General features: G+C 29.9%; 1 protein-coding gene and 1 pseudogene across 1 annotated transcript in view; both read right to left on the reverse strand.

The window, feature by feature from the left end:
• Positions 1-26,475, reverse strand: part of LOC113375344 (myb-like protein AA) — a 102,149-nt gene that overhangs the window by 11,441 nt on the left and 64,233 nt on the right. The window contains exon 2 of the mRNA XM_026615281.1: positions 892-943. Coding sequence (XP_026471066.1) covers positions 892-930 — 39 coding nt within the window. The 5' untranslated portion in view covers positions 931-943. The remainder of the gene's footprint in view (positions 1-891; positions 944-26,475) is intronic.
• Positions 940-26,475, reverse strand: part of LOC113375345 — a 46,250-nt pseudogene continuing 20,714 nt past the window's right edge.

A 26,475-nucleotide genomic window follows, 5' to 3' on the forward strand; every position in this document is an offset into this window, starting at 1 on the left:
ATATATAGTATTGTAACAACTTTTGAATAAATTACGCAAATATTAATCATTAATTGGCAGAAATTTATATTGGTTGTAAAGGATAATTATATTTACAACAAGACCTTGCCATAAATAATTATTAAAGAAATACATCTTATAAAGAAGTTGACGAATTCTACATTTTCTGCCAATTGAAATTCGTTCTCATGATAATTTCGTTCATCTTGGTCTGGCAAGGCGTCTTGGTTTTCCTCTGAGATTTCATCATAATAATATCCTACACACAAAGTTAAATTAAATTTTGATACAATATATTTTCATATATTTTTATTGCACGTATTATTAAGGCAAGTTTAAATTATGCAACTCAAATATTAGTGCAACTAATTATGAATATGATATTGCGATGCATTTTATTAAATACATGCACTTTTTGTTAAAGTGTAACCAGAGATTGGTACATGCTCCACAATCTGTATTAATTTGTATATTATTTGTTATTCGTATCTACAACGTTTTAAACAAGATAGTTTCGGAAAGACTAAACTACATTTTGAAAATTTATTTTTATCTAACTAATAAATCATGCTCATATCCCAGCATAAGTTTATTGATTATAGTATTTTATAGTATACATATATATATATATATATATATATATATATATATATTATATATGTATGTAGAGTATAACGGGGCATAAAGGTCCACTTTGACTTGTGAAAACAAAACCAGCTATATCACAACAGATAGCAGATATCAAACAAACAACTATCTGACTAGGTTCAGTAAAACTCCCAGCTAATTCATCATTGTAGAAATGCGTTTATTGCTGATTTTCAAAAATTTATCATCTAGTCCTTTTTACCCCATACACATGGTAACGATTGCTTGTAAAGAATAACTTACCCTCAAATGAATAATATTCTCCATAAATATCTGGGTCATAATCTTCGGCTACCTGAAATAATTTGAATCAGTATTCTTCACAATAAATGATTTTTCTATATAAATATATATATATATATATATATATATAAAATATATATATATATACATATATTTAAGTAAATCGCTACATACTTGTTCGTTACGATCGTCGTCAGGCCAGATATATCCTAACTTAAAATATGAGATGGTACTAAATATCGTTACTGATAGTATACCAAATAAGAAGAAGTAACAGAAATGTTGAACAAGTTCCTCAGACTCTGCCATCATATCCCGATTATTCATTTTATAAAATAATAATAAACAAGTTTAAATGTTGAGATACAATTGAAATAAAATTAGAAAAAAAAACAATTTAAAATTATACAAACTAAATGACAGATAATTTTATTGTTTCCAGAATGGAGAATTTTACATAGCTTGCTTGCATTCTGCAATTGCACCGTAAACAAAAAAAATTCAAAATAATAGTCATTTCAAAATAATATTATTTTAGATTCGCTCGGTGAATGAAGAGTAAAATTGATTGAGCTTTGAAAATTATTATGCAAATAAATGAAATCAATATTAAGTCAAATCATATTGTTGATCTCCAAAATTAGGCTAATATTTTTGGGCAAAACATTTATATACGTGTATATACTTGGCACCGCGATGGTGGAAATTGGCAAAACTGATATGACCTGATTTTTTGACGATTTTTTTGCTGTCGATTGGTGCAAACTAAATTTTTTTTGCTCTTTTCGTTCTCGAGATAAATGGGTGGGGCCAAATTCGGTGCTAACTATATATATAGTCAGCACCGACCCCTTTAAAAATGGTAAAAAATTAAAATTTCTTTTTACTATCGTTATCAGTAATTTTTTTGCTGTCGAATGGTGCAATTAATTTTTGGAAAAGTTTTACCCATCATACATTTTCACGTATAGGAAAATTCCCATTTTTGCCAATTTTAAAAAATTGACAAATTTGAAAATGCCCAATTTTTTTGCTCGCTTACTTAAATATATAACACACAAAAAAAATTCAAAAAATTCATTTTTTCATCCCTTTTCAGAGAGGTTGCCAATTTTTTTGGGTGTCCACAGGTCACTTTTTCAAAATTTTAAAAATTGTTTCGGAACCTGTGATTTTTTTGCTCTGCGATACAAAAAAGAAAAATTCAAAAAAATAAATTTTAATTTTGATTTTTTCCGTAGCATAAAAACGAATAGTTTGCGTCCATAAGTACTACGTAGTATACGATGCTTTTCAATTTATTTACTTACCCCCAAAACAGACTTAATGAATCAATTAGTCAACAATATTTCAGTAATTTCAGTAAATAAATAATGCGTCTTTGGCAACCCGCCGCCGAGAGACTCTACGGCGTAGCGAGTCTCTACGCACTGGGTCTCTCGATGATGAGCGAGTGAGAAAGCTATACGCCATTAAGCGAGTGAGACGGCTATATATATGCACAGCGATTCCTGTTACGTTTTAACAAATTTATATAAAAATTGTATGAAACTATTAATTCCTGTCGAGCACATATTTTTGTAAAGGTAGTGTTGATGATTTTGTTGGAAAAAAAATAAGCACATTTAAAGCGGATTGCAATTCGTTTTCATACTACGAAAAAAATCAAAATTAAAACTTTTTTTTTTAATTTTTCTTTTTTGTATCGCAGAGCAAAAAAATCACAGATTCCGAAACAATTTTTAAATTTTTGAAAACGTGACCTGTGGACACCCCAAAAAATTGGCAACCCCTCTAAAAAAGGGGTGAAAAAATAAATTTTTTGAAAAATTTTTTTTTGTTTTATATTTAAGTAAGCGAGCAAAAAAATTGGGCATTTTCAAAATTGTCAATTTTTTTAAATTGGCAAATTTGGAAATTTTCCTATGCGTGAAAATCTATGATGGGCAAAACTTTTCCAAAAATTAATTGCATCATTTGACAGCAAAAAAATAACTGATAACGATGGTGAAAAGAAATTTTAATTTTTTTGCATTTTTAAAGGGGTCGATGCTGACTATATATATAGTTAGCACCGAATTTGGCCCCACCCATTTATCTCGAGAACGAAAAGAGCAAAAAAAATTTAGTTTGCACCAATCGACAGCAAAAAAATCGTCAAAAAATCAGGTCATATCAGTTTTGCCAATTTCCACCATCGCGGTGCCAAGTATATACACGTCATTTATATTTATTTTTGGAAATGGGAAGTTTGGATTCACAATTTATATGCATTTTCTATTATTATCTATAATATATCATTAAATTTTATAATATATATATATATATATATATATATATATTATACTTTTAAATAATATATTGAACTGTTTATTTTAGTATTAGTTTTTTATTTTTATCTAACAAATTAAATTCATTCTTAGTTTCTCTTCTTAATACGTATATAATCTTATGTTTAACAAAGTAAAATGTAATAATATAATTTTTCAATTTTGTAAAATAAGTTTTTATAAATATGTTTATTCCGATATCTAACCATCGCAAATTACTCTGCGATTGACGAAGATACTCGTCATGAACTCGATTCGGATGACATAAAGCTGTACACACTGTTCGATATGAGCGACACAGTAAACTGGTTGAATGATATTACAAACAGAAGCGTTAGTGCGCGCTTATGAAAATAATGAAAAAATTATATTTTATTACTCATTTTTCCCATGAAAGAAAATATTACATGTTTTTTTTTTAAATAATCAGGCGTAATTTTAAATGTTACTGGTTCCCTCAAAACGAAAAGAAAATTCCAAAGTATAATTTTATATTACCTGATTTTATTCAAACATCTTATATAAACTTATTTAATTAAAGCTAAACAATACATTCTATTGCATGATGTCTAAAATTGAGTTTGCCATTAGGCAGTAAATTGAATCCTTGAACACATAGGGTTAATACGAAATGTTTAGTTTGCTCTTCAATAAACACATCGATCGATCATTAAGTAGCTCTCGTCTTTCTTCAATAAATCTCTATTCACACTACAATCAAGCTTTATTGGCTTCATAAAGATCCACTTCTTAGATGTTAACCTGTCAGTGAACTAATTTTAATCTAGATTATAGAAGGTAATATTGCATTCAAACGTAAATAAAATTCGCTAACGCTATACGATAGCATGTTATTACCAGTAGAAATGTTGGCAAACGATGAATCGTAATTTTGCTTTTTATGCTTTTGTATATATATATATATATATATATATATATATATATATATATATATATACTTATATATATATATATATACTTATATATATATATATATACTTATATATATATATACTTATATATATATATATATATGTAATGTTTTTTTTAGATTACTGAATGATGCCACACATTAAGTGTCGAAACGTTCAATAGAATGAATTTTTTTTCTGTTTTACCCTTTTTTTCATTTGACGATTGGGCTGCAAAATATTTCAAATATGTAGCAACGTCAACAAAACTATCAATATATATATATATATATATATATATATATATATATATTGATAGTTTTGTAATAGTAATCAGTCTCTTACAGGAACACGACGTCACGGTACGGTTGTAGAAATACTGCAAACGTACAAACAATTAATAACAAATTAGAGTATGATTAAGGAGAGCAGTAACAAATGAAATGGAATTCATGACAATATATATATATATATATATATATATGCATATATGATTTAAATTTTTTGTTCGACGTTGAGACATCTTTTAATTTATAATATATTTTAATTTTTTTTTTTAATTTTGTAAAAATTATTTTAGATACAGTTAAAACATCAAAAAAATGCTGAATGATAACACACAAAATATTTTATTATCTATTGTTTCATTTATCTCGACGATATATATATATATATATATATATATATATATATATATATATATATATATATTGTTCTGTAATCATACGTGCTTTTAATAAAAATATGAATTCATTGTTCAATGTTGATCAAAGTACAAGATCTTTACATGAACGCGGAAGACGCCATTCCTAGAATTGACACGTACAATGTATAATATATAGAGTCAGAATTATTTGTATTAACTAGTGATGCCTTAGGCAAAAGTCTGGCTAGTGATGTCTTAGACAAGAGTTTAGCAGTGATGGCTTAGGCAAAAGTCTAGCCATAATGTCTAGTCTAGAGTAGTCTTAAATAATCTAAGTGGAGATTATGTCTGTGAAGTAAAGCAATAAATACAGTGTAAAATATTACAAGTGGATTTTTATTGGAACCAGAAGTTTGTCTCTTCCAGCGAATACCTTATTGAAAGGACCCATTAATCTGAAGAGAACTCGCATCAAACCAGTCGATCAAATAATATTCCTACTGCTCGACCCAAGGCATCAGGAAAGGTTGGACGGACATTATTACAATATCGCATAAAGAAGCTACTACAGTAACCAATATCCCGGACTGTGGATCTTCAACAAACGGACCTCCAACCCATACCCGAACCATACTACCAATACCACTATTTCATTTCAATATATATATATTAGGGTGGTCCTTAAAATGGTCATATTCGAATTTTCTATCTCCCAGGGGCTCAAATGGTTCCAAATTGATAAAAAACTATTCTCTGAAAGTTTTAGCTCTTAATATTAACGTGAAGATAGAGCGCAATTCAATCAAACCTCGTATGGAAAGAGCATGGAAAAAATTTTGAAAATTAAAAAAAAATGTTTTAGGTATAACTTAGCGACAAATAAATGAGTTTTATTCATTCATTTGTTTGCCAAATTACATCTAAAAAACATTTTTAATACTTTTGAAAAATTTTCAATGCTATTTCCATACAAAACTTTGATTGAATTGCGCTCTATCTAAACGTTAATATTAAGAGCTAAAACTTTCAGAGAATTATTTTTTATCTATTTGGAACCATTTGAGCCCCTGGGAGCAAGAAAATTCGAAAATGACCATTTTAAGGACCACCCTAATATATATATATATATATATATATATATATATATATATATGATTTTTGTAGGTTTACCTATAAATAGATAGAATACAAATACATAATCTAGCATGACATAAAATTCTTTGAGTCAATTAACGTCGCAAAGTTGAATGAGACGCAAAAGTTGAATTCTGATAGCGACTTGAATATTATTCATAGCATTTTTGGTTTTATTTGATTTCCTTGTTAAGAACGAGCAAATAGTACGATTTAATTATTCCTGCGTATTTATTTATTGTGTTTACTCATGACAGGCAATTTATTTGAAATGCTGTCCTGATTCATAATCCGATTAAAAGTACGAAGATGCTACTGTGTGCTTTTCTTACAACCTTACAATTGTCTGTAAAATAATTTCAGTGCTCTCAGTACAATTACATGTTAGCAAACATAAATCGAATTACATTTAAATATTGTGCTTGTGCAAAGATTCGGTATGTAAACACTTAGCTGATGATTTACTGAAATACGAAGCAATTGAGTTAGCAAGTTTGGAAGTAATAACAGTTTTAATAAGATAAATAATAACAGATCTAGATTTAGTTTGAGAGTTTGTAGGACAACAATTTTTAATGAACGGTTTACCAAATCTCTGTCATAGTTTTCAAAGATCTTTCTAAGTTGCATTATTACTATTAGTCAAATCCAAGATAACTCCAGACATCAACAAAGTATTTAATTAAATTAAGTAGTAAAATTTTACAATGTAAGTATGTTAAATTATTATCGTCCCTATAAAAAGCTGCATCACTGGATATAGTTTTAGATTTTTTGTGCTTTATTTACAATTTATTCAATATTTGTTGTTATTAACTTTCCGAAGGAGAAGTTTATGTTTTCATAAAAAAAAGATTCGCTAATTTTATGTTTTCTCGACGTTTCAAGCCGATTTGAATCGAATGAGATCAAAATTGGAAAAAGTATGTGTGTGTGTGTATGTGTGTGCGTGTATGTGAACACATTTTTTGCCGTAAATTGACGTTTTCTCAAAAACGACTGGACCGTGTATGTATGTATGTATGGATACAATTTTTCGTCCACGTTTTCGGGATCAACCGATTTGAATGGTTTAAAAAACATTCGATTCCTATTGATAGTGAGATGTGATTAGTTTTTGGCAAAGGTAGTTCCAGCCGAGATACGGAGCAAAGGATGCAAAAAATAGAAATCGAATTGTTGAGAGATCGGAGCATCGGATTTGAATGATCCAAAAAACATTCCATTCGTAATGATGGAGATAAGTGGTGATTAGTTTTTGGCAAAGGCAGGTCTAGCGGTTTCGGAGATACAGAGCTAAATGTGCAAAAAATGGCAGTTTTTGAGAAAATTAAGCGTCCGATTTGAATGATTCAAAGAGGTTTCTGCTTGTTTCAACAAAATAATTGCTTTTGGAAAAAACATTTTTTTTCAATATCGAAAATAATTCAGATTTTAATTGTAATTCTGACTTAGGTTCTAATATACTTCAAACAAATATTTTATCAAAAATTAATTTTGTTTTTTTTTACTTCAAAATACAGGCTTTTTCTCTGCACTATATGCCTTCTTCACAAAACATCTCATATTAGGGCGGTCCGGCCATTATGGGGTACTGATTTTGGTAGCCATTTTCGATTTTTTCCGGTTTAATTTTGGTAGTACAAATTTGAATTAATAGAATTCCGTTTCATTTATTTTTTCTTCTAAAACAAAAAGTAGTCTTGGTAGCTAGCAGCACCACGTGTTTTTTTTAACCGCACGTGGTACAAAATTTTTTTTGTGGTACAAATTAGTACAAAATAAGTAATAAATGAGGACCTGTTGTAGTCCGGATCGATTTTGCTAATTTTATCTTACTAGCTTATGAGGTAATAAAAAGGATAAATTGTTTTTTCTTTAAATAAAAAAAATTATATTAACTTTTACTTTTGTATGTTCATTCTACTCCTGAGTAGTATTTTAGCAGCAATGGTTTTGTAATTTAAGTATGTTGATGTAAAAAAACATGTTATCAACTGCTAATCATATGCGATTTGATCAATTTCGTGAGTCACTGTACATATATATTTTACAATTACAGTTCTTGTTCACAATTTAAAAATTAAATTAATCAGCTCAAGTATAATACTAGAGTATTATTTTTTAATGATGGTTTCAATAAATTGCTTGTTGAAGCTAACGGAACACTTTTGATTGTAAATTGTAGTAGTCGATACTATTTGAACAGACAAAAATGATTCTGGTGCAGAGTTCAAGTTTGAATTTGCAACACACACAGCCCCCGAAGTGATATATATTGAACCCCTTTCACAAAATCCATAATAACTGCTTTGCCTGCCTCGATGTTTTGCTCAAATTCAGAAACCGTAAAATTGTCGCAATCATGTGGCACTGTACAATTGCACAAATAGCGCATTCTGCATTCGAAACGTGTAAAGAAAATATATGCTTATATAGGGGAAATATAAACATTGAAGTTTTGATTTAGTATAGTGACAATTGAAATGGATTTTATATATATACGAAAAATGATGAATGGGAGTATCGTGCCAAATTGTGTTCTGCCTGGCGCACGTATATACTCGTCCCATCATTGTACAAGTTTGATACAAACGTTTCAATAGTATTTTGAATAGATAAAATTTAATTGCTGAAGCGCTATCATTGAAAATGTAAATTTATATATTAAATAATTTTCCTAAAAATATGAACTTCATAAAAATTTAATAATTCGAACAGTTTATTAATTAAGTAATTCTTCATACCTACATTTTAAGTTGTTCTAACTTCCAATATATTCCTCAGTCCCAATGTCCCAGAACTTAACGTCAAGGCGAAACGGAATGATAGTATTGATAGTAACTGCCCTGAATAAATATTAAAAGAAACATTTATTTATTGGAGAGATCGTCTTGTGACGTGTATGTATTGTCTTGTATGACAACCATGTAATTTACGTAACGTCAAATGTCACTTAAAGTTATGTCGTCGAAATCAAAATTTAATGAAAATCAAAAACGTAATACAGCGTCACTCGTAAAAAATTATAATAAAAAACTATAATTATAATTTAGCATATATAAGTATAATTTGGCATATTTTCTATGATATCTCGGCCATAAGGTGAGATACAAAGTTGAAGTTTGGTATATCGGATGTTTTCAAAAAGACCTTCAAAATGGCGTATATAGTCAATTATGTATGACAATGCGCCCACACCCTTGCGCGTCTTGATTATTATGTACTCGACTGGCAGACCCTTGCAACCGCCAGAATGGGCTGGCTTTTTACATATGCTTTCTGAACATTTGAAAGAATACACCCTCAAAATTTAAGCCTTGTGGGAGCAAGTTATGAACAATTTTTGTTTTCGACATTCTCACAAATTAAAGGGATGATGACGCAACCGCGGAATGAGTTTCAGAATGGTACTTTCTTATGGGTCGATAATAAAATATCATTAAAAAAAAATTCTAGCTCTGAGAAAACAAGTTAGTCAAATAGTTCACTGGCTCTTCTACGTATTCGTTCTTTTATCATTCTTATACCGTTAAAAATATTTACCTTTATAATCATGGTTCCAAACGAATGAGCCATATATCTTGAATTAAAGTGTGAAATCATTGAAAAATATGACCAAGGTGTGGAAGTACTGGATTTGACGAGGATGTTTTTTAAAAGAACTATAATATTAAAAATTTAGTTATTTTTTTTATTTAGTAATTCACTATATTATTGGTATTTGATCTCAGCAATAAACGTTTCATTTCTTTTTATTGCTAAAAAAACATTATCCTGGAATGAATTAACAGAATTTAATATATTTATATGAAAAAAAATTGCTTCGATATACAAGTAATTCGGCATGCGATCGTGATTATAGAACGAATTAAGCACGTGAGGTGAGGTATTACTAACAAAAATTACAAAAAAAATGTTTTAATTTAATTTTGAAATAATATATGTATTTTATATTTATTTAAAACCGGAAGGTTTGGCAATTTGCCTTTGTGCACGGTGTAATACACTGCTAGTTCAGATTCGTGCTCGTATTGTCACGAGTATGTCTGCAGTTTTTTTTTTTTTTATTCAACAATACATTTACAACTGTCCTACATAGACATTAAGTAAATCTTTTGGCAATGTCTGCAGTGAGATGAAAAATATAAGTATATTAAGAACGGTATGCACGACCTATATCATCAAAATGTTAATAAAAATACTGATAAAATTTGCTTTCGTAAAAATGCAAACAAGCATAAGGATATGAACGAAGCCATTAATTGTTCAGTAAATTTGTTATCTCAAACATTGATATGATTAATAGTCATTAATTATCCGAATAAAATGAAAGAGTTAAGTTTAATCATATACATTGTTGAACAACGATTGCGATTGTACAAATATGCAATAGCAATATATGAAACAATTCCATGTTCATTCAACACAACAAAGCAGTATAATCTGATTGTTGATTAATATTTGTTCATTGTAATACGGAATTAATATTTGCTGTAGATTAATTGCTGCTGGTAATTAAGGATTTGAAATAATATTGGCCACATGATGCTCAAATAATAACATGACGCTTTTTCCACTAATACTAATTATAGAGCACTCTTTTGATTTTATATGCTATTTTATACATAAACCTTGCTTTGTCGCTATCTAATTATTGTGTACCTTGAGTAAAAAATTCGATCGAGATAAATATCATTAATATTATTATCCAAGAAAATAAAGTTAATTCAGATTATTGTTATAAAATTAACACTTTATTAACAGATTTATTAACAACTATGACGACTTATGTAAATGATTTCAATAGTTTTATCGACGTTTTCATAAATTGAATCCAACGTTTTCTTTATAAACATGTTTATATTCTTTATTTGATTTTTCATATATCTATATCAGGCTATATATATATATATATATATATATATATATATATTATAAGGTGGTCCTTAACATGCTATTTCCATACAAAACTTTGAATGAATTGCGCTCTATCTGAAAGACAATATTAAGAGCTAAAACTTTCAGAGAATTGTTTTTTATCAATTTGGAACCATTTGAGCCCTTGGGAAATTTAGAAATGTCCATATTAAGGACATTAAATGACCATATATCTATATCAATTGTTCAAAAAGTACAAAAAATAAATAAAAGCTACATACAGTGATGCAGTTGTTTGGAGTGATATTTCAACAAGGTAATGAGAAAAAGATACATTTTTACTTTTTATTTTAGTTAAAGATTATATCAATAAAATTTGTTTGAATTTTCACAATTAACAAATTATATGATTGAAAAGTTCATTAGTATAATGAACGGGTAATGGGTCGCGCTTTTATGACATACAATGCCGTATTTGTGCACTATAATTCATGCAAATACAGATATATAAAGTTGTTCGAAAGACATCAATTAGAAATCGCATTGACTAGATTTTAGTGAAAGTGAAAACTTCATTTTCAAATTTATTAAGTCGATTCAGGCCACATCTTTTGCAATCTGCTATTTGCTAATAGACGTATAATTTTATATAAGCCGTATCAGAGGTCGAACAATGGAATATTTTTCATTAATATTGTCATTAAGAAAATTAGCAAATGTTCTTTTTACCTAATAAAATAATAAAAGCTTGTGCATTCGGATTTGCCATTATTCTTCGTGTTTCAAAATTTAAACCAGCGAAAATTAAACCATTTAAAATATACAAATGACTCACGGGTTTTGATGATATTGTATGTAAATTATACATTATCATTTGAATAAATCTAAAAAATTTTTAATATAAAATACATAATGTTTTTATAACTTGGCAAAAGTTTAGAAAAATGGTATGAAAATTAATAAACTTGAATATTTGATAATAATAAAGCAAAACTTTTTGTAAGATTTACCTTATTTTTTGTATTAGATTTAGAATAATATTAGATTTTAAATGATAAGAACAGTTTTTATGGCATAATTTTAACTTCCCGTAGGGTAAGTTATATTTATCGCAAAAAAAAAATCGAAAATAAAAAAAATTATATATTTTTACGCTTTACATTTTTACATTTTGGCATACCTTAGAAAAAATTGATGTATGTGTATGTGTGAGTATTCAGACGATTTCGGGAACACACAAACAGACAGATATACAGACATACATCTATTTTTATGTAGATTGGAAAATCGATGGTTTGCTTTCTAAAATAAGCCATGAATTTACAAAGTTTCTCTTCAGTTCCGATTGCGGTATATTTAAAAAATACATATTTATAAAATAATAATATAACTATAACAGCCCCCGATGAGTAGTATATATACCATACCTACTTAAAGTCGTCTCCACAAGTCTGACTATAACTTGATATACATCTAGGATTTTCATCCCGAATCCTATATATAGTATCTAATTAAATTCTGCATGTGCCTACAAGGATTATACAATTCGCTGTGTGGTGACACAGCGGTCGTGCTGTTTTCTTATATATTTTCTTGGCGGGTAATTTCCAATAAATCATATTTATTGCATAAATCCACGAGTCGGATTCACGAGGGTTATGTAGTACGGAGGAACTCCCTTTTACTTGTCTCAAGGATCGGAGACACTCTTGGCGTCTGACAGCGGTTGCCAAATAAAGTGTTAATGACAGTGGTTATGATTCATTGGTATATAAAATGAATATAATATAGTTTTGATTGCTTTGCATTACTAGATAGTGTATGGGCTACATGGTAGCATATGTAGTAAATTATTTCTCATATGGGGCGATTGCCATTGAATCATTTTATTATTTAAGTTACATTACATTACATTAAGTACAAATGTACGAATGATACAATTTCATGCTAAATTGAAGAAAAACTAGTAGAAATGCAAGAAAGTTATATAGCAGACATAAACATATTTTTATCTTCCCGTAGGATAAGTTATAGTAATCCCAAAAAAACGAAAATGTAAATTTTTATATATTTTTACGTTTCAAAGGATTCTGAAGGTCTAGCCGTTTCTAAGATACGGGGCAAAAAGAACCGAAAATGGTAATTCAGTTTTTAAAAGAACGAAACGTTTGATTTAAATAATTCAAAAAACATTTTACTTATATTGACTAAACGGAGAAATGTTCAAATTTTTGGAAAGGCAGGTTTAGCGGTTATGGATTCTCAAAAAAAAGTAAAAAATAATGCCATTTGGCAGTCAAAAATGATTATTAGACATATGCACATAAAATTATCAAATATTTTATAGAGATTTTAAAATAATGTGTAAACATTTGTGTAAATTTTTTGGGGTCCGTACCAAAATTTTAATTTTGATTTTTTTTTAAATGGTTCAAACAAATGCCCTCGACATTTTCGACGGTATGGAATAACTAATTTGTATTATTGAAAAAACATTCGGTTTGTACTCGCGAGGCGTACAAATAAAGAAAAATCGATTGATATAATAATTTTCCAAATTAGATCCCATTCGATTCAGAATGACTTGAAACGTCAAGAAAACAAAAGTAATGAATCGAAGTTTTTCGCGAAAACAAGCTTTTTCAGGAAATTAATTAATTAATTGAAGTTCTTCTTCGGTCAATATATTCTTATTTATAAGATATATCTTCTATATATATAAAAATAAGTCGGGTTTTCCTTCCTGACGAAATAACTCCAGAACGCACGAACCGACTTCGACAATTTTGCATTCGTTGGAAAGGTCTCGGGCTCCGCAAGATTTTTAGCTAAGAAAATTAGTTGTGCATGGCATCGTGCCTTAATGCAAGCTGCTGGAACTTCACGCACCGTAATTAAAAATTCGAGTAATGACATTAGTGAGAATTATCAGAATTATGCTTGGTTAAGTCAACGAGCAACTCTTTCCGCAAAGAATAATGATGTACACGCACTCAATTTCGCCATTCAATCAAAAATTGCTGACGATTTGGTGACATACCAATGATTCCGACTGGTCTTCCGTACGACTTTAATTGCAATTTCCAGTTTGTCTTGCGTTCGCAATAACAAGTCGCAAGGCCAATCGCTTAGTGTTTGCGGGATAAATATCAAATAGATTATTTGGAAAATCATTGTTTTTCACATGGGCAGTTATACGTTGCCTGTTCACGAGTTGGAAAACCATCCGCTTTGTTTGTGTTAACGTCAGACCAAAAAACAAAAAATGTGGTTTACCAAAGAGCACTTCAATAAAACGGATAATTTGCGGATTCACTTTCATTTACTAAGAGAAGTTCAACTAAAAACACTTTATTTCACAAAATCAATTTTTTCCTTTTCAAATATAAAACAAACAAAAAATTTCTTCATCTTTCTCACGAAACCATCTGATGGCGAAACGTAGTTCGTCGGGTTTGCTAGTTTAATATAAATATTTACATCAAATACGTATCGTAATTGATATAATTTTTTCAAATAAATTTCGGTTGGACATACCAACAAACATACGTGTCTCTTGTGTGAATATAAAGTACTATCTTGTTGATGTATTTAATAGAAGAATTACTAGATCGGAGATCTAGTCATTTTTTTTTTAATTTTTTGTCACATGACTCCCAATTTTGACTTTAGATTCGTCCAGCGAAAAAAAATACATTGGAAAACACATGCCGCACGCCCAATATGAACAACTTTCTCTGTGGATCTGTTTTATAATTGAAATACACACATATCTAATACAAAGAGTAAATAAACATCAATGTGCATTAATATGTGATTAAAAAATTATGGGCTTGCCCGTAGGTAAGCGGTTAAGAGCGACGGGAGCTGAATAAGAGGTCCAGGGTTCGATACCCACTTCGAGCAGCCTGTTGTCAGGCAACAGTGACAACGATTTTCACTTGGAAATATAGATAGCAATATGTTTCCAAGTGAAAATAGCCCTTGCCCGGCATTGCTGCACCAATAAAAAGTCAGCCCTATTAGATTAATTCTAATAACAAAAATCATCAAATATGGATGGATTAACCATTGGGTTACCATCTAAAAAATACGAAGTAAGGAGAAGTTTCTGCCCACCAGCTTATAGGATGTAAGGTTCTGATTGCTGTTAAAAAAAATAAAAAAAAATAATAATAAATTATAAAATTATAAATTATTATATTTCAAGCTTTTTATAATGATTCATTGGAATTGCAATGATAACTAATTCGACAAATACATTTATGCACTAGATACAATTTAAACATAATTTATACACAAAAAACAATAGAGTAGCAATAGTGATTAACGAACAGTGCTCGAAACTAAACTTTTTTAATTCCTCACATAGTACATTTATCAATATTGTTAAAAAGAGCACTAATTATAATTTGTTAACGTAACTAGTGTGTTTGAGTCTACATGTGCATGTGTGTAAATGTGTATGTATAGATGATCGTATGTGTGTTTTAATGTGTTTGTATAAATAACATACGATTACATTGTTATGTTACATTACACAACTATATAATTAACTGTATATAGCCTATTGACTTCAAATAAATAAATAATTAGAAATTGATAAATCTATTAATAATTAGTAATCAACAAATAAGACAAAATTAAGCTATGTTTGAATTATTATTTGCACCGAGTAAAATATATATATATATATATATATATAAATTAATAATTGACCTAATTACTGTATTAGTTATATAAAGAGTTTGTGTTAGTTATTAATTTCCATTAGAGTAAGTTATGGTAATCGCAAAAAATCGGAAATGAAAATTTTTATAAACGTTTGAAAAATTTCTGAACATTTTGGCATACCTTAGGAAAAATTGATGTATGTGTGTGCGTTTGTATTTGGGACGACTACGCTTAAATGAATCGCAAAACTTTATTAATCAATGCAATATAAACATTTCTAAAGCATCCTACAGCTCTACAGCGCTTATGCATTGTGAAAACGATCAGAAATTTCCAATTTAGTAGTGTCAATATTTATTATTGAATTGTAACCTGAATCGATTGCATTATTGCAAACTATTAAATTGTTATTAGTATTTGGTTATTTTATATTTTCACAGAATTTAAAATATATTGTCATTTTTAAAAATCAAGCATGAACTAATTTTAGTTAGTTTGTTATTAACATGGTAAATAATTATAATATTATAATAAATGTATTACCTATACGTATTTTTTTCATAATTTAAATTGATGAGTAATAGTATTTTATTTGTAATTTTATTCAAGATTCATAATAAATAACATTTCCTAGACTTTGTAAAATACGTTTCAAATTTATCAATAGGTTTGTATTAATAAATAAGCATTTTGCTAAGTTACATCAGAAATTAAAAATTATAGTAAACGATAGTAATTATATGTCTACTAACCAGTTGACTTTTGAAATAATTATCCAACTTTTCATAAAAATCCGCAGAATTAGTACAGTTTTGAATTCCCTGTTGGCCGCATATCATGTAGAGAGAAAGGGAGATCATAGAATATGTGATGACACAGCCAACAATTCCGTTTATTTATTAAGCTTGAATATTTTTTGGGAAAATGTACCATACGGGATATTACAGCTTTTCTTCTCCACGGCCGAGGCGGTGAAAGTGCGCCCGTAAAAATGACAAATGAGTATATTCCTACTAAATGAACTTTATTTGGTATAAACAACATCATTTTGTATTATTGTTACCGAGTGCATAATAAAATTTTGAAATATAAAGATACATGCCTGATGAAACGTAGGCTAAGGGAACAAATAGCTGCAAGTTTTACTGATGCAATTTTAAATTAACAATGCAATGTTTTCACTTAACTAAGTAAGTGATTTATGTATCAAAAATTTTTTAATATCTAGATCAATATAATACAAAAACTAGCTGTAAGTGGAATTCTGTCTTAAGGCAATTAAGGCATCGTGCCTTAAGGCAAATTGCTGGAACTTCCCGTACCAAAAATTATTATTTTTTTAAAAACGATTAACATTTTTGAAAAAAAATTACTTTAAAAAAAATAAGATTTTTGAGAAACTATAAATTGGACAAAAAATTACTTTTTTTCGAAAAAAATTTTTTTGAAAAAAAAATTTTTTTTAATTTTTTTTTTGTTTTTTTTTTTTGAAAAAAAATTTTTCTTTATTTTGACATATTGTGGAAGATCTGAACTTTTTTTCAAAGCAATCGTACTGCTTTAGCTGCATAATGACAAAATATAAAGCGCGTAAGCGCCGCGTCGCTGTCTAACGCATAAGCATTGGTACGGAACCCATAGGAATATTAACAAAATGTATACTTATTGTTAAAATCTCTATAAAATATCTGATAATTTGATGTGCATATGTCTAATGATCATTTTTGACCGCCAAATGGCTCATTTTTTTACTTTTTCCTCCATATCTCCGAAACCGCTAGACCTACCTTCATGAAAATTTTATCGATTCTTCATCTTGTCAATACAAGTGAAATGTTTTTTGAGTTATTGAAATCGGACGCTCCGTTCTCTTAAAAACTGAGTTACCGTTTTCAGCACTTTTTGCCCCGTATCTTCGGAACGGCTAGACCTGCCTTCGCCAAAAACTAATCAGCACGTCTCCTTATCAATACGAATCGAATGTTTTTTGAATTATTCAAATCGGTTGATCCGTGTTCCCGAAATCGTCGACGAAAATTTGTATCCGCACATACATACACACACGTACATACATTCACACACACATACACACACACACACACACACACACACATACATCCATTTTTGCTAAGGTATGCCAAAATGTTCAGAAACCTTTGAAACGTGAAGATATATAAAAATTTTCATTTTCGATTTTTTGCGATTACTATAACTTGCCCTACGGGAAGTTAATAATTAATCGTTCATTTTTAATGTTTAAAATTTTAACCAACTGTTAGCGAGTTTGCAGAAGGGTAAAGGGGAGTTTAAAAGTCCGCGGGTAAAAAGATCCACCACGATCAACACTAAAACTAGCAAAGTTGGAGTAAAAAGGACCACCTAAACCTATACACTATGGCGAGGTGTTAACAATAAAAAAATAAAAAATAACTAGTAGTGTATGCATCGTGCCTTAAGACAAATTGCTGGAAATTCAAAGTACTGTATTAAAATATTCAAATATAAAATGTTTTAAAATATATTATTATAAATCATTGATGCCCGGTTCTCGCAAAAAGCAAGTTTTCATTTGCTTTGTATCTGGGAAACAGCTGGACCGATCTTTTACAAAAACTAATCGACACTAATCCACCATTCAAATCGGTTGAGCGGTACTCCCGAAAACGTCGATGAAAAATTGTATCCCCACATACATACGAAAACACACACATCCATTTTTTCTAAAATATGCCAAAATGCTCAGAAACCTCTAAAACGCAAAGGTATGCAAAAATTTTCGTTTTCGATTTTTGTCCCATTGCTAGAACTTACCCTACATTAAAGGGAAAGTTAAAAATGTAAAATAAGTTGAAAAGGCAATTTTACAAGAATAAATTAAATTAGTAGTTATTATTTGTGCCCGGCACTAGCCTAAAATGATGTTATTGTTAGCCCCCTAATTGGTTTTTGGCCGAGGCAGGTCCAGCACCAATATTTATAACGTTTACTCTTAGACTACGTCGTGGTGACATGCACGCCTAGTTATGTTTGATTTTTTTTTTTTAAATTAATATTATACAATCATGAAACCGTAAATAAATAAACCAAAAATAATGTCGATTTATACTTCATAGCTTCATAAAACTTATGTATATATAAATGTACGTATGTATGTTCGCCACCTACGTGGCTATGACCCCAAATAATATAGTGCTAGGAATTCGCATACATTTCAGTCTAACTTTTTTTCAGAATCGTCGCCGCCGCGATGTCGAAAAGCCGAAACTGCATTGTGGCTCTGGCGCCTTCAAGTTGGAATCATGAATTTTATTTTACTGCCTGGTTCACCATAAATAAAGCGTTTTATGTAGTCTGAAGCGCAACCGCTTCGCGCCTGTGAAATGCCCGTCGAACCGTGCGAAATATCAGCAATGTTTTCGCACTTCCCTGACATTCATATTCTCAATTAATATTTTATTCAAAAGCTTCATATTATAAGGCTACGAATCATCAATATCAACTTATACAAATTGTTTGTTAGTTTTAAAATGTTTGTAGACATTGTCTACAGAGAACTTATATCTGTATAATTTACTACTTTGCTTAAATCGCCTCTGAAACCTCTGAACCATAAACATATATAAAAATATTCATAATCATTTTTTTGCGATTACTATAACTTACCCTACGGAAAGTTAAAAAACATTCTATTCGTATTAATAAGTTTTTGGCTAAGCCAGATCCAGCCGTTTAGAAGATACGTGGCAAAAGGTCCAAAAATGGTAATTCAGTTTTCGAGAAAACGCAGCGTCCGATTTAAACGATGCGAAAAACTGATTAAATTTTTGGGAAGGCAGTGATTGCTTTTAAAAAGATCAAAATATTCAAAAAAAATGTTATATTAAAAAAATCTAATTTCCCAAAGTCATTTTGTTCTTTAAATTTCAAAGTTTTCAAAAATTTATTTTTTTACGGGAAGTATAAGTAGAAAGAAGTAAAAGTACGGGTACGGAAAGTTCCAGCAATTTGCCTTAAAACACGATGCCAATTTCTTCGGGAAATTTTTGAGATACTACGTATCTCATAGGTTCGTTTGCGGCTCCAGGAGATATATTAGTGTAGTCTGTACGTTCATGTGTGTGTTACCAATAGGGTGCATGCGTAACATATATGGAAATAAAATGTTGTTCTAATTTGTTATGTGCATTTATAGTAGGGAATCTGACTAACATGATACTTGTGCGATGAATCCCGTCACATGTGCTACACCGACTATATTGTCCTACAGACCCGATACCATACAAATATTCTCATACATAAGCATGTGTTTATTATTACATTATGCAACTAGTGGTGCATGGCTAGTATTTCCCGTACCAAAAATATTTTTTTAAAAAATGAACTTTTTGTTAGAAAAAAAAAATGATTGAGGATTTTAAACTTGAAGAAAATTGACCTCTTTGAAAAATTTGAATCTTTTTCATACTTTGAAATATTTTGAATATTTTCAACTTTTTTTCAAAGCAGCTGGGGAGAAACGAAATATCAAAGCGCGTGAGTGCCGCGTCGCAGTCTAACGGATGAACATTTGTACGAAACCCATAGAAATGTAAACAAAATTTATTCCCCTTATTAATCTATATAAGTAAAATGCCTGATAATTTGATGTACATATGTCTAAAGACCGTTTTTGTCCGCTAAATAACATTTTTTTAATTTTTTCATTGGATCTCTTGAATCATTCAAATCGGACGCTTCTTTCTCTCAAAAATTGAATTACCATTTTTAGCACTTTTTGCTCCGTTCGATGTACATATGTCTAATGATAATTTTTGTCCGCTAAATGACATTTTTTAAATTTTCTTATTGGATCTGTTGAATCATTCAAATCGGACGCTTCTTTCTCTCAAAAATTGAATTACTATTTTTAGCACTTTTTGGCCCGTATCTCCTTTGGCCTTTGCCAAAAACTAGTCAGCACGTCTCCTTATCATTATAAGTCGATTGTTCTTTGAATTAATCAAATCGGTTTATCAGTGTTCTCGAAATCGTTGACAAAAAATAGTATTTGCATATACATACACACACACACACACAAATACATCTATTTTTCTAAGGTATGTATGTGGGTAAATTTGTGTATGTGTGAATGTGTGTATTTTGCAAATATAAATAGCGTGCATTATTGTAAAGACATTGTCACATAGAATACGTTTACGCCTGATGTTTCGCGGTTTTATCAAAAGCTTCTAAGGCGAATGATTTCCTTTTCACTTTGCTTTGGTAAACAATCCATCTACAAAACGTCACGATCTGATTTGCATTGCCTCCTTTATAACAACACGCCTGTGCCCGCCATGAAGTAATCCGAATGCCTTTTTTCTGTATAAATTACCAGAGGAGACTTGTGTGCAGCACGCGAACCCGAGATCCACTAAAGTATTAAAATTGACTTATCAGAACTGTCAAAATAGAGTTCGAAGTTGGCTGCCTAAGCAGGGCAAAAACTGTGCTTCCGACAAAAGATTATTAGTTCTGACCTCGTTAATTATGATTAATCGTGAAATAATAGGTTGCGATTAAAATATTTTTATCGTTGGCGGAAAATGAAACGAACAGTATTATAGATTATTCTTTTTGTTGGGAGCTGCTTTTACACGACTAATTACAAAGGTGATTTCTATAAGAAATATTATATCAAATCCATTGCGTTAGTTGTACAACAAACAAACATTCCTCAAGTTAATGTTCAAGTATACTGTGAGATATATATATATATATATATATATATATATATATATATACTAGCTGACCCGGCAAACGTTGTTTAGAGAAATCCAAAATATTAATACTTTAAGTGCATAAGGATGTGTTGTTTGAATGCTGTATACAATTAGGTATTATAAAAACAATAAACCCCATTAGTTTGTATATATTTTGTCAATACAATCAAACTGCAAGTTTTATACACTTTCTATAGAAAACATTGTATAATCCAATCCGAGTCTTTTTTGGTCTTTCGGCTTATTAATTACGTTTCAAGTTTTTCAGATTGTTTTTGGATTCTGGATTTTGTGTATAATTGTAAATAATACTACTGAGCTTATACAAAATTTTCAAATTTTTGCGAGGAGAGATAAAAAATGAATTAAGTATTTTTTCTTTGACCTGCTTTTTGAAAAGTTTCAAGTTACATTCGATGAATTAAAGTAAATTTAATAAAAAGTATATATGTAGAGCAGGGCGAGACACAACAAAAATATTGTTGTTAAACAATGCTTAACTTTACTGATTTCTGGCACATCGGTGGTGGACCTTTTTAATCCCGGACCTTCATATATTACTATCTATTCTGCGATAAATTCTGGGAAATTATAACTGGAAAAATGTTATTCGACAAAATGTCCATTTGATCGATACCAAATTTAGGTTCTGAATTTAAATAACATAAATAAAAAATAATATAATCTAGAAAATGTTTTATAAATACCAATGAGTATATAATTATACAAATGATTGCTGCAAATGACTGCTTTCAGAGCACTGTGTTTGAGAAAAATATGCCAAAAACTGCATTTTCATATTAACATATCAAAAAAGTTTATATTTTGAGTCTCTAGTAACGCTTGCGGCCCGTTTACTAACGTTTTTGTATATAAATAAAACTACAAACAAAACAAAAACTTAAACTACTTACTACAAATTTATCATAAATAAATAATATTCGCGTAAAACATCCTATTAAACGTAATTGAGCATCATCTGTCAAAAGCGTTTGACATTTCACGAAATTGCCACCGTCCATTGTTTTATTTAAATTACGCTTCTACAAAAATTTTCAAATTAAAAATGTAAAGTATATATATATATATTCAATAGATACGTCCTCGATTTTTTCAATATACGAGGTCTGTTCAAAAAGTACCCGGAATTTTCGTTTTTTCAAAAAAATATTTATTTATTCGTCTACATTAATGTGGTCCCCTTCAAAGTAGTCCCCCCCAGATATAATACACTTATGCCAGCGTTTTTTCCAATTTTCGAAGCACCCTTGATATTCACTTTTTGATATGTCCTTGAGCACTCTCAGCGATTCGGCCTTTATTTCTTCAATCGAGGAAAACCGCCGTCCTTTCATGGGTCTCTTCAACTTTGGGAATAGGAAAAAGTCACACGGAGCCATATCTGGTGAATATGGAGGTTGGGGCATGACTACGGTATTGTTTTTGGCCAAAAATTACGAACAAGCAACGACGAGTGAGCAGGTCCGTTATCGTGGTGCAACAGCCATGAATTTTTTTCCATAAATCGGAGCGTTTTTTTCGGATTGCTTCACGCAAACGTCGCATCACTTCAAGGTAATACTCCTTATTAACCGTACGACCTTGTGGTAAGAACTCTTGATGCACTATGCCGTTATAATCAAAGAAAACAGTAAGCAAAACCTTGACATTCGATCGAACTTGACGTGCTTTTTTCGGTCTTGGCTCACCTGGGCTCTTCCATTGGGACGATTGGGCTTTGGTTTCGACATCATAACCGTACACCCATGTTTCATCACCAGTTATGACCCTTTCAAGCAAACTTGGATCGTTGTTGACGTCATTTAACAGCTCTTGAGCGATGTTCATGCGATTGCTTTTTTGGTCAAAATTTAGCAGTTTTGGAATGAATTTTGCTGCCACTCGTTTCATGCCCAAAACATTTGAAAAAATGTTATGACATGAGCCAATTGATATGCCAACTTCATCAGCAACTTCTCTAATTGTGATTCGGCGATCATTCATAACCATTTTTTCCACTTCTTTCACATTTTCATCGTTTGTTGACGTGCTGGGTCGACCGGAGCGTTCGTCATCTTCAACGTCTTCGCGGCCATCTTGGAAACGCTTATACCACTCGTAAACACTTGTTTTTTTCATAGCAGACTCACCATAGGCTTTTTGTAACATTTCACACACTTTGTTACACTTTATTTCATTTTTTACGCAAAATTTAATACAAATTCTTTGACTTTTCAATTCTTCCATTGTAAAAATCGCCGAGCTCAGAAAAACACGTCGAACCTTAGCGACTACCACAGACAAAGTAAACAGTGAATATAGCTGAAAATTTCATCATACTTTAGGGGCATGTATACAAACACAATAAAAAAAAATTTTTGACAATCAGACACTCCAGACCCGCGAAATTTAAAAATTCCGGGTACTTTTTGAACACACCTCGTATTGATTGTTTTTTATTCCGAACAGTAAATCCAATAATAAAAAACAATTTGTTTTTTAAAGATGTTTAATAAAGACGTTTCTGAACTAGATACGTTCCATCATCAGGTTTATTCTGTCAAAGACAATGTTTTTTAAAACTATTGATTAACATTAATTAATGATGGTTATTACAGATTATTTAGAAAAATTATAAAGGAATGGATTATATACCATTGTAAAAAGTAATAAAAATTAACTAAAAAAGGTTTTATATAAAATTGAGAAGCAAAAATTATTTACTTGTAGTAATTATTACAGGTAAATAATTTTTGCTTTTCAATTTTATATAAAACCTTTTTTAAACAAATCACACAAAAAAGGGCTAGTGTAACAACCGTCCATACGCGAGGGACGGTTGTGATAGACATAAAAATAGATTTAAAAAGAACAATAGCTATAAACACAAAAATAATTTAAAAAGACTTTTATTGTCAGAAAAATATGTGACAACACAATACAACATAATCATTCAAACGATGCTTTCGTCTTACAGTTAAGTTAGAATTTTCTTTATCTGCTCTAATTTCACCCAAAAAGGACCAGAAAAACATGTCACAACATATACATGTCACATAAAACAAAATTAATTGCAAATAATTAACTTTGAATGTTTAACTTAAAGCAAAATAACAAACTATATGTATCCAAGTAAGAATAATTATTAAACAAAAAACTTACTTTTGGCTCTTTAAAATCAATTCGATCTACAGATTATGTTAATGGGGTATTCTTGTGTAGAATTTAAAAAAAAAATTGTTTCATATTTTCAAAGTTTCTAAGAATATGGGTACGAATTTTTTTTTTAAATTTGAATTATTTTCGGAGATATAAGCATTTTACTGACCCGGTCTACAAACTGGTTTGGCAGGGTCTAATCAGACTAATGACATTAGGAAGTCATTAGACCAATTTATGACAGTTTATCGTCAAATGATTTATTAATTCGATGTTTAGGTTCAGAAACTCAGAAAAATAATGAGTCTCTAAACTCGATCTGGATTTTCGCGCCGAAATATATTCATTCCCTATCTCGGGTAATTGAAATAGCAACATTTATTGCTTTTTGCATATTCAATGGAGGTTTTTTCCGATTTTAAAAATGATAACCCTTATGGTAATGCAAATTGGGCCAGAAACTCATTCATTTGCTATAAGACGAGACAACGCCCGGATTGAACGATCTGAAAATACGTACATCCAACGATTCAAAGGAGGCTAGAACTGCTCGATTGGAAGAAAGAAATGTAGAAAATAGTTTTTTGAAGTAGAAAGATCCGATGCATAAAGCAGGAATGACAGATTAAATGAAATAAGTATAACATATCATTTTATGACTTTTACAGCAAAAAACTTAACGCAAAACCTTTAAATGCGTTTTTCTCAGAACAGACTTTTTCAGTACTGTTGACGCGATTTCTTGAGTTTTACTTTACCTCTATTCACTTGAAATGTTCAGAGAGTCTTGTTTATAGACCGATCTGTAGCCCGAACTAAGATCATCCCCAAATTCCAATTTTTGCTATTTTTAATTTAATTTTACTATTCGAGAAATTCAAAAAAAAAAAAACGGTAAAAAAAGACACTTTTTTTCAAACAGTCGTCAATTTGTAAAAAATGTTTTTTTTTACTCATCTTTTTATTTCTTCTATTTCGAATGGCTAGGAGGTCTGAAATCATGTCAAGACTGAGATGACAATTTTTTGAGACACCCCATTTCATCAGCTGCCAGTTTTTTCAATTCTCAACTTTTTTTTAAATTTTAGTTTTGTATTTTAATAATATTAATAAAAAAGTGATAAAAAAAATGCATAGTAAAAACATTCATTTCTTTCTTTTACGACACTTTAAAAATTTCCTAAAACGCATTGCTCTACACTAGAATATCCCCTTAAGGGATAACGCTGTATAAAGGAAACAAATAATATTTTTACTATCGTTTTTTTTTTATCATTTGTTTATTGATACTTTATTATTACATAAAAAACTAGCTGTAAGTGGAATTCTGTCTTAAGGCAATTAAGGCATCGTGCCTTAAGGCAAATTGCTGGAACTTCCCGTACCAAAAATTATTATTTTTTTAAATATAATTAATATCTTTGAAAAATTTTTACTTCGAAAAAATAAGATTTTCGAGAAACTATAAATTGGACAAAAAATTACTTTTTTTTGAAAAAAAAAATTATTATTTTTTTTTTAATTTTTTTTTGATTTTTTTTTTTTATTTTGACATATTTTGGAAGATCTAAACCAGTGATTCCCAAAGTGGTCCACATGGACCCCCAGGGGTCCATGCAACTTTCAAGGGGTCCACGGTGGCAAAAAAGAAATTTGGGGGTCCACGAAATGAAATGGGGGTCCACGGCAGTGGATTACAATAAATACACCATGTTAAAATCTATTTATTTACGTTAAACGATAATATAATACAAAGATTTACAATAAATCTTTTGATATAGTTGGCAATATTTAGAAATGATTCAAGAAGAAAAGAAAAAAATACATATTTATATAAAGTGTGTTAGTTGATGTAGGCATTCGAGTTGTGGTTAAACTATATGCTGGCTGTTGAAAAGCTTAATTTTGGTAAGATTTTTGCCCTCAGAATTTATAAATACCAAATATGAAGTAATAGAGGTTTAAATGGCAGTTTAACGAAGTGTGACATAGATACCACTTATTTGGATTCGATAAACAAAATTTTATTTGAATTTTAGTCCCTTCAGCAACGGATTTGGACTCAAGTGTTTTGAACTAAACTTTTA

Source organism: Ctenocephalides felis, unplaced genomic scaffold, assembly GCF_003426905.1.
Source record: "Ctenocephalides felis isolate EL2017-DRISC unplaced genomic scaffold, ASM342690v1 CF-g0.4_SCAFFOLD_01886, whole genome shotgun sequence".
Classification (NCBI taxonomy): Eukaryota; Metazoa; Arthropoda; class Insecta; order Siphonaptera; family Pulicidae; genus Ctenocephalides; species Ctenocephalides felis.